General features: G+C 42.3%; 1 protein-coding gene across 1 annotated transcript in view; it reads right to left on the bottom strand.

Annotated features, from left to right (window-relative positions):
• Positions 1–14,792, bottom strand: part of p3h2 (prolyl 3-hydroxylase 2) — a 42,923-nt gene extending 28,131 nt beyond the window's left edge. Inside the window, exon 1 of the mRNA XM_026345257.1 lies at positions 14,207–14,792. Within this exon, the coding sequence (XP_026201042.1) occupies positions 14,207–14,623 (417 nt within the window). The 5' untranslated portion in view covers positions 14,624–14,792. The remainder of the gene's footprint in view (positions 1–14,206) is intronic.
• Between the last annotated feature and the right edge of the window lie 282 nt (positions 14,793–15,074).

The raw sequence follows: 15,074 nt of genomic DNA on the forward strand, positions 1-15,074 counted from the left end.
GAAAAACACCACCACCAGACCTCCTAAAACAAAAGCTTTCGGGAGAGTTCGATCAGTGCCACTGTTGAGGCTATTTGTGCTCAATAAGTGTGAGTTCATATCTTAAGGGAGCTCACAGTCACGGTATCATAAAACCCCTGCTTATAAACACTGAGAAATGATCCAAACAACCAAAGAAATTCATTATCGTTATTAATGGTGTGTGGGTGGGGGATGGGGGCGTGGGGGGAGCACTCCCTGAGTGTGGACTGACCTCATTTCCTCTCTCTCCACAGCTGGCTCACACTGAACCTCTGAGAATGACATCAGCCATATCTGTGCTTGTCTCAGTGAAAGCCTCTGTGCACACGGGGGTGACGATGTGACACGACAACCAACTGCGGAGCCTCCGGCCACAACTGTTGTTTCCATTATCTTCATCAGCTGCTGACCACAATTTAAAGAAACAATATTCCAACGAGAGCTCTTTTATTTTGGTTTTGTTGCAGGCTGCAATGCCCTGATAGATAGTATGCGTGGTATAGTCATAAAGACAAATTTTCACCTTCTTTACCTTCAAGACATTGGAAAGGAGAACTCGCTCGATGGCTTTTATAGCCTGAGGTGAGGAGGCACAAGTTAACAACAGAGACAGTAATAACATCCTTCGAAAACAGGGGTAATTCCTAAAACAGAATTACAAAGCAGCAGGTGACAGGTATGTGTCTAAACTTTCACTGAGCAAATCATAAAGGTATGTATCCACACGTACATGCTTCAAAGTGATGGAATAAGCCTTTTATAAAGCAGGTAATAATACCTGCTGTAGTTTTTTCCCTAACCCTGCAAGATAACCAGGGATGAAGGATCGTTGTGTGTACACATTTCTACACTAAGCCCTGACAGCTGTAAGTGGTGGGACTAACAAAAGAAAACAAACCTAAGACATTTCCAAATACCTTCAAACATTTATCTTTTAAACAGGTGGAGAACAGCAACTGAATATGTTTCCCTGTGTAGCTTATGTGTTAAAGGCACAAGTGTAATTTAGCTTTTATCTTTTCCAGAGGATGAGGTAGGGTCTAATCTGACCCCACTGTGTGTGTGTGTGTGTGTGCCCTAGGGTATAGATGTCGAAGCAAAGTCGAGGATGAATAGAGACAAAGCTGCCATGACTGAAAACACAGAGGCCACTGTGTTTCTTTCTAAACTCATCACTCAATGATCCCCTGGCAGACTAGTTTAACGAGAGAGACAATGACAAATCTGTACCAATATTCCCAGAAGCCATTGTTCATTCCAGAGCTAATACCTCATCTTCTAGCACTTGAGAGTTTCCAGTGTTAAGGCTGAAACCACTTAAAAAAAGCACCTGAAGATATAGCAGAACACCAGCGTCGGTAAAGACTGTGTTTTAACCTTGATGGCAACACTTCAAACATGTACAGTGGGGCTACTGGCGATGTCAGCATGATCTCTTTTAGAGCTAGACCAATAAACGGACAGGTGTCCGTGTTAACAAAACACATTTATAGAAACCTCATCAAAATGTCTGCATATGTCTTCATCAAAAAAACTTTTTAATCATGTAGCACCCTCATATTATTGACACTCCCAAATATGAACAGAGCTGATTGGCAGAGTTGCAAACATCTCAGTATAGGGTTAAATATAAATACTTCAGATATCTGGTGTGAATGTAGCACAACTGTATGAACAAAAAACAGCGTCAATCACAGAGAATCCATGTTGGAAAATGATCGCACAATATCTAGCCTATCATTCATTCCACGTTTAAATTCTGCTGTAGCACCATTAATTGACATGAGCTCATCTTGTCCTGGCAGAGCTGAAATGTCTGAGGCCAAGCCAGTGACTGTGCATCCCATTACTGAGCCTCTCGGCCGTGCCTTTCCCACCACACATGCAGCCTGCGCTGAAGCCTTCATCAGGCTGACGGTGCAGTAAAACCTCACCGCCTCAGCCATGAAACCACAGCCGGGCTGTACAGTAGAGGCACGGAAAACATGAAATACGGAGGCCTCACGGTATGTAGCAAATATCTACAGAAAAACCACACTGCACCCTGAAAGTAAGAACAAAATGGGCTTGGTTACTGTTGGCTGAGATGGAGCCACAGTGAACAGAGGCCGACACACGAGATAAAAAGCGTGTCGTATGTAGAGAGGATGAAGAGGTGTCTTTATAGAGAGTGCATCCTCAGTGGCATTGTTTTTTAAAAGTAGTAGAAGTAGTAAAACTAATAAAACTTGACTCCAGAGAAACTACACTATCGGATTCTAATAACCCGTGGCCAGATTTTCCCACTCAATGTATGTATAACAATGGATGGTTGTAGACTTTCCAACATCTACATGATGTCATCAGCAGCACAGCTCTACAAAGGCCTTTCTGTACTGAAAGTCAAATTCTGCTCTCTCGTACCAATCTCCATCCAGACTCTCTTGAGGAATTAACTGCTCATTTCCCCAGAATGACATAGTCCCAAAACCCAAAACCATGTAAAAATTCCTCTTTGATGAAGGGATGCAAAAGGGCCACCGCACCACAGACCATCAACCCTCACTCTGCTTGTGTTTGTGTCCCCGCTGCTGCTTAGAAACCGGCCCACAAGGTGAGCCCCTGAAGTGGATTTCATTCATTTGTAACAAAAGGATGGTGGAAACGTCTCTCGTCGCTGTAGCTCGGCTTCCGTTGAACGTTCTTAATGAGATGTGGCTCAGTTTGTTTAAGCTGCAGTAAAGTGAGGAATTTGGTTAATTACAATATGCAGGCTATGATTTGTTTTAGGGTGCCAGTAGACACAAAACATCACACTCTGACAAAACATGTGCCAGAAACGTGCGAGATATTCTTAGGGCTTAACACCTATAATTAACAAAAAACAATATAACCATGGGCAACCCCATTTAGACTATTAAAAACAAACATGTTGGTCTTACTTTAAAAGAGCTTGGGGTGTAGAGGTTTGCCAGTAAAGAAACTGAAAAGGAAATAACTGAGTCTGGTGGATTTCTAACACGTCAGCGCATTAGGGCTTCACGGACAAATGTACAGTTCTCTGAGGAGGCTGAATAAAGCGAAATCTATTTCAATTCAGTATCTGAACTCAAAGGAAGAAGCTGCTTTAATGTTTATGTTTCTTAGGACAAATTAGAGTCAGAATCTCTGCGGACCCATCAACTTGTCGAGAAACGGCGGAACATACAGTACCGCCAACTGCGAAGTCGTTTTACAGATGTCCTGACAGGGATGAAACAGCCGTGAGCTGCCTACACTGTATATACAAGAGAATCATTGTGTTCAGAGCTTCCAAACCCACTCGGCGACATGGCCTTTTTATATCCACACTGCTATCTGCTTCATCACTTAACAGCGTTGTTGCGCAATCGTGCAATATTTCAAGTGGAAGAGACAACGTTCCTTATGGCCAGCAGCATTTTGTTGTGGAGCCTGTGCCAATCATGACAATTAAAAGTTCATCAGGTCTGGAATGCAGTGGTCTCATTATCATTAATATTATTATGAGACACTTCAGAACACTTCAGCACTTGGCCTTGTGTTAAAATAATTAACTTGGTATCAACAAGTCACAATGTAAAAACCTTACTTCACATAACTGATATAGATAAACATTGCAGTTCGTTGATATGGTGACACAAATATTAACACTGCTTAAATGGAAAGTTACGTGGAATCAAGTGATTATTATTATTTAATGGGGGGAAAATGCTGCTTCAACATGTAAGACAGTAGGAACTAATAAAAAGATAATTAGAAGAATGCACGATCATATGCAAGAGGACATTTCACAGTCCTATAAGAGGCAGAGACGGCAGCTTCTTCTGTACATAACAGTTTTTAAGCATTATTTGTTGATTCAAACTCTTTGTGCAAAGCTGGTCAGGACAGTGTGGGACAGCTTTGGCCTTCCAGAGGACTCACATTCTGTAAATACCTCTGAGCTGGGGCTGAAGCGCCCCAACTATTCAGTCTGCTAAATTAAGAAACCTGTCAAGTCTATTTTACAGGCCATACTTCAATACCAGGCACCAATACAAGAGATAATCCTGTTTCTATTAAATTCCTATGAAGTGGAGCTGTCACAGCCGAGTTGTAGCATTGCCCCAGCTCGGTTTTCCACACACTCGCTCATTGTGTGGGTAGAAGAGGACTTTAATAATGACACTGGACTCATCACACCATGATATAAAGTCCTAAGAACTGAAGAATTTGTATTTAAGACTGATGCAGCCCAACCCCAACACACAACTGGTCCCCACACACTCTATAAGGAATTACTTTCCTTATGGTTTGTGTTGAGCACAAACTACACTGTAAAGTCAACTCATGCGTCTCATATTCTTTTCTTTCTTAAGGCCTCTTCAATAAACACTAATACACACCATAACTATAACAGCAAGAACCAAGAGCTTTAGCAAATAGAAGGCAGATACAGCACAAAACAATAATAAATGATTGTAAACATGCCGCCCAATTATACAAAGCAGACGTACTCAGGGCGACACTGGATATGCTCTGCATGTTATTTTCTAGAAACCTCTTTTCTCCAGAACTCTGCGGGTTTTCTGGTCTTGGCTGTGCTGTAATGTTTACGATTACAGCAGCAGGAAGCATTTGTTTTAACCTTATCCCTCTGACTTTGCATGCAGACGTTCAGGAAGAGTGATGCCTTCACCTTTATTGAGTGCATATGTTCAGAGGGTAATACATCGTCTTCAAGTGACAGCTCTGAAGTTGTTTTCTCTCAGAAATCACAACTGTAGCCAGTAAGGTTTACATTCTCTGCATGGGCTCTCCCGCTGGGTGACATCAGTGTCCAGTGAATGCTTTACATAAACTGAATGTCTAAATCTGTACTTTAATGAATCATTACTAAACTGGAAAACAGAGCCGAACATAAACACACTAGCCAACTGTAAAGAGCTGTTGTGAAATAAGCTGCAGCTTGGACATGCAGCATTAGCTGACGTCAGTTTCCAGGGATTTAACCAGGCCTTTATGACAAGGCTTAAAGAGCAAATCTCCCTGAGTGTCTTGAGGTGTATTTGTTACTTTAAGAAATACTTACTGAGAAAATAAACCCAGAATTGCAGCCATTTACTGAGGATGATACACGGTGCAACATTTATAACGGTCAACATAAACTTTTTGAACAAACATATTGATTAAAGCTTACGAGTTACAGCAAAGGACCTTGGAAGTGATATTGTAAAATGCACAGAATCTGTAAAACCACAATTACTTTGTAGATCCTGCAACTTTGCTCAGTTTGTTTTCTTGTTTGCCACGGGTTTGTCTCTCTCTGCGTACACATCACAGCATGAATTTGGCATTATACACATTAAAAAATACACGCCACTCTGGACTTGTTTAAATTTTATATCTTTGGGGCAGAGCACAGAGCACAAACTACCACTAGATTGGACCTGAACTGAATGCTAACAAATCCACTATATCACTTTAAAAAAAGGAGTATGCAAATTCAAGCTGGCAAGTCAATGAATTGCTAAAATAAAGTTTCTTTGATGTGATTATAATTAACTGGTGCAGCCATGCTTTCGGTTTGAACAGACATTTATTATTTATTTATTTATTTATTTTCTTCTTCCATCCTGAGTAACTCCTCATATCTCGCTCCTCTCTTTACAGCTAATCGTTAAAGTAGAACAGGAGACAGCCAGGGATGATGCAAAACTGACGTCACTTGAACTTTTTCCACACACGATAAGTCCTGAATTTACAGCAAAGGTTCTTTAGGGACATTTGGATCTTTGTGAGGGAAGGTACACACTTCTGTTTCATCACTATTGTCTTGAAGACATATGAGACAGCCGGATGTTTGCGGTCTAAAATTATTTTCAGCTTTGTTTGGGGATTTGGTGGATTTCTTTTAGAAACAGATGAATTATTGTCTGGTATGAAATTGCCTCAATATGATTTAAGCAGGATGAATAATAAACATAAACAACAATCACGAGGTAGTTTGAGGCTATAAAGCGGCTTTGAGAAAACGCCACTGTATTTATATAAGTTATTCATACAGATGATAGAGGGCTTAGCTCCAAATTGAGACCAGCAGTACGTTGACAGACAAATCTACCTGAAGCACTGTGCATAACCTCTCATTGGCTGTACGACGTGTTACCAATGAAAAGTCAGTGCTTTAGTGCAGTAGATTCCAGCTTCACCCTCACTTTCTCTCACTCATGTTACACTTTGATAAAGTAGAGAAGCCTACCTGTTGCTCCTTGAGCCCAGCGCTGTTTAGCGCTGTTATTAGCTGCAATTCACAGAGATGTGAACCAGATGTGGAGACGCTGCAAGGTCTGTGTCGGCCAGGGGTCAGGTCAACAAGGGATCATGAAAACGACTCTCTCCTGTCTCAAATTGGTGTAATACTACCTGTTTGCTGCAGGGAAAAAAGCTCTTAGGAACAGGGGATGCTTAGATCCAACGACAAAGATAAGCAGGTCACAGAGCAGCAGGGGATAATAGTTGGAAATCCTGGCATTACGCACAGCTAAGATGAATTATTCTTTGGCAGTCAGAGGGAGGAAGAAGGGAGTGTGTTAGTTGGAAGTGGTCCCCCCTTCTCAATGCCAACTGTCAAACTTAACTTGGTGAAGTGTAGCATAAGGTGGACTTAGAGAACTACAATGTTGTCTTTTCACAGTGTGGAAAAAAGACACCTGTACATCAGGATATATACTGTAGACGACAGACAGGATGTGGTTGAAGTATTTCATTTTGATGCAAGACATATTCTCCTAAATATCTTTAAAGCACGACGAGATCATCGCCCTGCAGGCTGACAACAGAACAGTGGGGCTGGACAAACAATCAACATGTCTAATTAGATTTTACAGGAAGCAGCTGTGGAGTTTAAAAGGCAAACAAACTTCCTCTAAAACACGAATGACCCTCGTCTCCGACATGTACTTGGCGTGTGATCCAGAATGTAAATCTTCAGATGGGATTTGATTTACTAGGAGTGCTTTCATACTTAAACCTGTTTGTTGTGAGAAAGCAGCGGCCCAGAACCACTGTTTTATCATTGTTGTATTGATTGCTATCATGATATTTGGTTTGCTTTTCACAAACCGACCATTTGTGAAAAGCAAGGCGCAATCTGGTTTTTAAAGTTTTCTCATTTAGGCTGAAATCGAGCGCACTCTTTGCTTTGGGGAACAATCCTACCTTAAGTTCCACTGATTCATTGATGATTTCACATGATTTTCTCCAGCTCCTTTGTCGTCAACTCGTAAGTTAACATGTACAAAAAGTCCTTGTCCAACAAACTGAATATTATGAAAGACATTTGACCTTGCCATGTATCTGCTCGCTGCTACTGGGACCACATACCAAATACCTTAAACCTCCTGCCATAATGGACTGGAGTAAAGTTTCACCCAATTAACAGGGGAGGTTTCAGTTCAATCCATGACTCGGCAGAATAAACTATATATGTGAGTGAGCGATGTCGTTGGCATCTACATCAAAAGTGAGGGTAAAAATAAAGTACTAGAAAATGACTATAAAACAATTTAATTTTCCAGAACAGGCTTCCTGCGTCCCCTACCCTCTTTGTGGTTTCCACCCCAAAGCTCTCCGCTTCCAAGAAATGATGTGTTGAGGACAGAAGCAACTCGAGACATCAGCAGAATTTAATACGCCGTGAGGTGCACGTAGTACACCTCAGAAAACCTGAGCAACATTTTACTCTTTGTGTAGACTAAAAGGTTGTTTTTCCATCTGTGCCAACAGTTCTGTCAAAGTCAAATACTGTGTTTATTCTGAGGACAATAAGCGACTCAGTGTGGATACAGGACTGACCAGTGGTTTCCTGTGAACAAACAGTTTAAGTGAAAGGGAAATTAAAAGCAACAAAAAAAAAAAAAGCTGGGTACTCTGGCTCTGAGCTTGCAGCCATTTGTTTTGTCTATGTTTTGTTTGAAGCAGTACATCCTCAAAACTGTCCCTTTTCTTGCAATGTCAACACATTTGTCAGTCAAGTTATACTTGCCTAAAATAAATATGTTCCCTGTATTCCAGGAAAACACAAACGAAAGCAACTTTTGCATGTGCTGATGGAAAACAACAAGACACCTCGAGGGATAGAGACGCTTTCTCTATTGCACCCCCGAAGCAGCCAACGCATACTTCAAGTCACAAGTGAAGCTGAACAGATGCCTGGCAAACTTTTTTTTTTTTCCATCCCAGTTCGGATTTCTGCACTCAGACACCCAGGAGTCTTTGGCCAGACTGATAATCACCAACACAAAGATAAACAAACAAGCAGAATGTACAGGCATGGATGCAAGTAAACATACAAACAACACAAGCAAAGAATCTTTAGTAGCACCGATTGCTGCACGCTCATCAAACAGAAGTCTACATACACACACATACAGTATGTATAAAGGCTGTTCTGCAGTCGGCTGTCTCTAGAGAATAAATCAGGGCCCAAATCCTCCCTTTGCGACAGGGGATAATGTGATCTTCCATAAATTAAGAATACACTGCGGTCAGTCTGCAATCACTGAGATAGATATCTCAATTCATCAAAAGTGAATGTTTGGATTTAAAATCAAAGATGTCTTGATTGCCATCGGCTCCTACTTTTGGCAAGTCTGCTGTTGTGTTTGGACTCAGCTACGTGCTCACGGATGCCAGCGCTCGACAAAGTCATCTCCAAGCCAACAAGTCCACAACCTGCCGCTGTGTCGTCCCATGTGTGCAGTGTTTTCAGGAGCGAATCTTAACCAACCTCGTCCTCTCCTGCAGCCATTCAATCGTTAATCAGGGTGAAAAGAATATTGGTGTGTTATGCCACAGCATGCCCCCGCATTCCTGTGGCGCATTATGCACTCAAATCCAGTCATGCATAAGACCTTTGCCACAGCCAAGTGCCACACTGTCTGAGCTTCTGGGCAAAGCACTGCACACTAGGATAGGGGTGCCGATATTGTAGCCCTGCAGGTGTGTGGAGAGTAGAAGGTGACTATTTGTTATGTATATTTATTAAATCCAGAATTGCGATAGGTCTTGAAGGAATCTCCAGTTGACATCATAAACATGATTTATATTTCAAAGGGGCTTTTTATTACGAGGGAGGACTTGGAAGTATTTCAATTTCGTCTATAAAATTATAGTGTCTTAGTTCGTTTCCAGTTTTTCTGAGTTCATGTGAGGAACACAAAGTTAAAAAATCATATGTTTCTGCAATAGTGCTGCAGCAATCACATGATAGTCAGGGATACATGTTTTAATCAATGATCAAACTCATCAGCAGCAGCACAATATATAGGTAAGATACACAGCCCGACCAAAAAAAGAAAGTCACCACATGGATTTAACTAAGCAAGAAGGTAAAAGCTTCTGATTGGATAATTACTGCATGGATGATTATGTTTCAGCTGGCAAGTTATTTAAGTTATTAAGTTATTTAACCCTAACTGATGCAGTGAGTAGCTTCTCATTTCTTAGACAACCATGTCAGAAGATACATCTTGTGGTCGTGGAAAACATGTTAATCTGTTTCAGAAGAGTCCAATTATTGGCATCAAGCAAAGTAAACCTCTGAGGAGCTTGATGAAACTTTTTTCTTCCCTGATGACAGGGGCATATTTCAAGATGACAATGCCAGGATCAATCAGGCTCGAATAGAAAAAGAGTGGTTCAAAGAGCATGATCCATAATTTTCACACATAGACTGGCCACCACAGAGTCAAGACATTAACTCCATTGAGAATCTTTGGGATGTGCTGGAGAAGACTTTGCACAGCGGTCAGACTTGAAGAAAAACGAATGCAACTCTGGACGGGAATAAATGAGACATTGCAGAAGCTTATTAAAATGATACCATGGTGAATGCATGCTGTAATGAAAGCTAAAGGCGGACCAACAAAATATTAGAGTGTGGGAATTTTTTTTTTTTTGAACAGGCAGTGTAGGTTAATGTCATAAATGCTATTATGCTAGTTTGTGTTTAAAATGTAAAATGTACATACAGTTGAAGATACAGTGCTACAATGTCTGGGCTTCTGAGGCTAGAACAGCTAGTCTAGCTGTGGGAAGAAACAACTCTAGCTAAAGACTAAACATCTGATTTGTTTAATTCTTGCAAAAATATATTTATATAAATACAACGTGTTGTGGTTGTTATAGGAGATTGTGTGAGACCACTTATCAAGATCCCAAAGACTCCATGTCCCGTATTTTTGAGCTTTCCTTTAAAGCATGTCCTCACAACATTTATTTGAAAATGCTAAAATGTGATTCAATATAATAAAACTGCTTCACGCTAATGGACATTTCAGTTTCTGATCAGGGTGAAAAGCTGATGGCAAGTAAAAACAAGGTGTGGTAGTCATACGTCTTCCTGCACTAAATCTTGTCATGCTCCCTGGCTCCGAGTCTTTAAACAATCCAAAGACAGACCTCTCTCTCCCTCTGTCTGGACTCCATATTATCAGTTACAGACGACAATAACATCATCTATGACTGATCTGAAGAACACAAACACTGATCTGGTCATTTTCCCTTCACTGCGTCCAACATTCCTCATGGGGTTCAATCTGATGTGGGGGCCCCAAAACTTAAAACAGAGTGCAAGAATGTACCAGATCACTGCAACCGCTGCCAGCCCTTCACACATACTGTACCAACACAAAACCTCTAATCACAACCAAAGGCAGCAGATTTCATTCAATCATATGACCATCAAAGCTGAGGAGGGCTGTACTTGAGCCACAGGTTGCCCGCTGTGCTGGAATCAAGTCACCACATTCGCAGAATAAAGGGTGTTGTAAAACGTGAGCTCCCAGCATCAGCAGGCTTCAGAGACTGTCCTGACCTCTCCTCACCTTTTACCGTCACGCTGGGAGAAACTGCGGAGTTCTCAAAACACAATAATGATGGGATGGTTGCCGAATCGCGTCCCGATTCCCAGGACAGATCAGCTCACGAGAAAAAGACGCTTTTCCCGTCTGTTATGTCAGTGCAATTATTTGAATGTGTCACACGATAGTGAAGCCAAATCTCCACATTTTTCGGTGTTTATCTTTGTTGCTCAACACTGATGCTGCAAAAACACTGCTGCACAGTTTTGAAAGTCTAATCTGCTCTCAGATCTGGGGCTAAACTGAGCGCACATCACTCTGCATCGTAAAAGTTACTGCTCCCAAATCTGTATGGGATAAACTGGATCGTCATAAAAAAAGTACAAGCCTCCTCGCCAACTTAGACTTAGCATTGCGTTTCTTGGCCCGGCCTTCCACCGTGCTTATTTAGTTTGCCGGTTCATATGATATGCCCATGATACAGCATGTATGGAAACACATCAACATGCAGCTACATTATAATCACGATATGACAAATTCTTATCATAGGGAGAAAATATGACTGAGATTGTTTTACATAAAAGTGTTCGAGATGCCAAAAATCTCAGGTGAACGTTTAAACATCCAAATTGATTTCATTCCCAGAGGGTTGTTAAAGGAAACTATTACACTACAGTATAAATACATGACAGTATCATACATCTATATCCTGTGTCATGTTGTTCCTGCTCTTCGTTGAAACTACAGCTATATCCAATACTCAGTAGACTTTATGTTACATACACACTGGCAGTTTCACAATATATCTTTGCAATGACTGACTAGCAGCGTGTCAGTGGGACTGAAGAGGTTCAGTTTATGCTTCTCTCTTATGTGTAAGGTGAAGTAAACATATGCAGATTCTGTTTTAGGATATGATAGTTTCAACTGATTTTAGTGACAGCAGCTGATAGCAGTTGGAGCTATCAGATCAGGACGACAGCGGCTGGAGATATCATCTTTATTTGCCCCCCTGAGGGCAATTTAGGGGCTTAGGTCGCTCTGCATGCAGGCGACTGCAGCAAGCGCTACGGTGGCAGAGATCACAAGAGGTCATCAGGCTCCAGTCAGCTGGCAGCTACCAATGTCTCTCATTAGTCCCAGAGAAAGGTGGCATGGCTCTTTTTAAAGAAAAGCAAACAGGCTACAAGAGGAAAATAAAATATTTGCCAGGCTAAATGACGGCCTAGCTGGGGACATACGCAGCAGCCTGAGCGAGGAGAACAGTTGGTGACTGTGAACCTTTTCTAACAGATCCAATGGTAGCATTGTACCTGAGGCTGTGAGCAGGAGGGCGTGTGATGCTGGAATGTTAAATACTGCAGGAATGTTATTTATTTTCACAAACACCACCAAGAACCCCACATAGCAACACACACGTGAGGCCGTTTGAACACGTATATACACACTGAAGATCAAGATACTAATGTGTGTGAGTAAGCACCGACTGGCGTGATGTGTTCTCGTCAGCCTGGCCAATGGGAGCGCCCCAGATCTGGCTCTCCTTACCTGTGGTAACATCACCTCTCAGCTCCGATGTGCCGCCACCTATTCAGTCCATACAGACGTAAACGCACCAGGAGGCACAGACCAACACAGAGGAGGCTGAAATGAAGATCTTAGCTAATATTCGTGGCAGCTTCAGCTTCTGTTTTGTTGTGAGAGGAAAAAACAACAATGTGCCACTTTTTGCTCCAAACAGATGTTAGAGGGATAATAATTCTTTGAGATGAGAACTATTTTTACAGCTGGATGAGAATATGTATGTAAGGCTGGGTCTATGCTCACGTCTAGACAGGAGGATCACATCAGCTCTGAGTCTTTCTCTGCTGATTCAGAAAGAAATGTGTCCGCAGACAGTAACAGAGCCCATTAACTTCCCACCGCTTTCGGAGCAGTGGAAGCTGTGTGTCATCACTCGGACATTCAGAGCCGAGCTGCTGTGAGGCACAGAGGAAGTTGACTGGGTCTCAGGTTTGTGTGAGGAGTTGGCACCAGCTTCCAGCTGAGCTCCAACTATGGTAAAATGCCACTTTCTCATTCATGTGAGGGTAAAACGGAGTCTAATATTCAAACACTGTCTGAGTTCTTAGCCAATACTAAAATGTAGTGACTGCTGTCTGATAATTACACTAAGACTTAAGTATTCACTCTGCAGAGTGTCCTGAATTTGACTGTTGATGAGAGACAGATGCAGAAAGACAATTTCCCTGCATTATTGTTTCAGATACACACGGAAATACAAAACGTTTAATAAACCCCTGTAAATTCTGACTCTTTCTAAATAAGGAGTCTTCAAAATATCTGTCATGACCACTAATATAAAACTGTAAATATTCTGAAAGTACGACAGACCAATCAGACTTATGCTCCTGGGGCAAACATAGAGGCGCACACGGTCTAAATAAGGAATACACTGTGCTCTCCTGTTTTATCTGTGTCTTGGATTGTTCCCACGCCTGGTGCTCAACATCACCACAACCAAAAGTCAGACCTCACGGGAATGGCTGTTCTGGAAATTTGGATGAATCAACACCAAATAACAAATATGTGAAACATGTAGAGAGTGGCAAGAAAAAGTATGGTTTAGGTTCACATACTTTTTCCACTAGCACATTGAGGCGCATTATATTTGTTAATACTCTTGACTTAGATGAAGATCAGATCATGTTTTATTTGAATAATGCAGAAAACCATATAAATTCCAAAGGGTTCACATACTTTTTCTTGCTACTTTATTAAACGTTTAAAAGTTTATCAATAATATCTAGTGTGTGACTTTTTATGTTTTTACAATATGTTCCAGGAAAGAGAAAGGAAAAGTTAAACCTACCAAAACAGAGAAGCCCACAAGCATTTGTTCCAAAATAAAGAAGAAATAAGAAATATAAGACCAAGTGGACAGACATGAGTGTAGGGTCAGTCAGCTGTGGCTGAGCTGCAGAGTCTTGGTCCACTTGTGAGTAAATCTATTATCATCACCACTGTCTGACACATGTGGACACTGTAGAGCATGTTCATCTGTAAATACCCAGATTAATATCCACTATGTGAGGTGTGTAGATGCCCAGTTCTGTCTTGTGTCTACACTACACACACTACACTACACTACACTACATGAGCCCGACTGGTCTCCATGTGCTTTGAACTCGTCCTCCGACCTCTCATCACTCTGCATCGTGCTGCTGGGCTGCAGCAGCCAGCTGATGAAGAATGCAGCAGCAAAGTAAACCAGTGGACAACAACGGGGCTCACTCAGTTGACCCTGCTTCACATGCAAATCCCCCCCCCCACCCCCCTACCTTCAGATAAGCCTGCTGCAGATAGTTGTAGGGGATCCTCCTGTGGAAGTCCTGCGCTACATCCTCGCTGACTTTGTGCACGGACTGGGTGCCGAGTTTCTCCTCGATGCATGTGTTCATGCACGCTGCTCTCCGGAGGACCACGTCGAAGAAGCGCAGGTCGGAGAGAGCCTGATCGAAGGGATGCTGGTCCTGGCACCTCAGTCTGCACCGGACCTTGGTGCGCCGGACCTCTCTGTAGCTGCTGAGCGCTCCCTCCATGAAGCGCACCACGTTTCCGTAGTCGCCGCTGTAAAACGCCTGCACCGCATTGTCATATAAAAGGTCGTAAGGCTCCAGAAAAGCTGCTGAGGAGGACAGTGCGACGGTGAGCAGGACTACTGACAAGACTGCAGCCGGTGGAAAGTTTCCATCCATCCTCTGGTTCAGATCAGACTGTGAGCAGAGAGAGAGCAGCTGTCAGTCACAACGACGACCCGCGCAGCCTCGGAGGACAGTCCATTGAAATGTTCCTCTCAGAGATGTTGAGGACGGCACCGATCCGAGGCGGAAATATGCTGCTTCAGTCGGGGACGCACATTTTGTTTTGACCCCTCTGTGGCTCCGCAAACTCCTCCCCTCCAAGAAATGAATGGCCAGAGCGCAGTGTGGGAGTCACATGGAGCGATGATACCACTCAGTAAAACAACTCAGGATCATTTTAATGACACTGCTGCTCCCCTTCAAGTTACAATTTCCTCCTCAGGTCTGAGGAAAAAAGGAGAATTTGAGCTTCACATAAAGGGCAGAAGGAGAAAAATGCGTTTTCCATCACGGAGGCGCACGGACTCAGCAACTTTCTTTCCTCTTCATGATAACTTTATAGCAT

This window comes from Anabas testudineus, chromosome 4 (assembly GCF_900324465.2).
Source record: "Anabas testudineus chromosome 4, fAnaTes1.2, whole genome shotgun sequence".
NCBI lineage: Eukaryota > Metazoa > Chordata > Actinopteri > Anabantiformes > Anabantidae > Anabas > Anabas testudineus.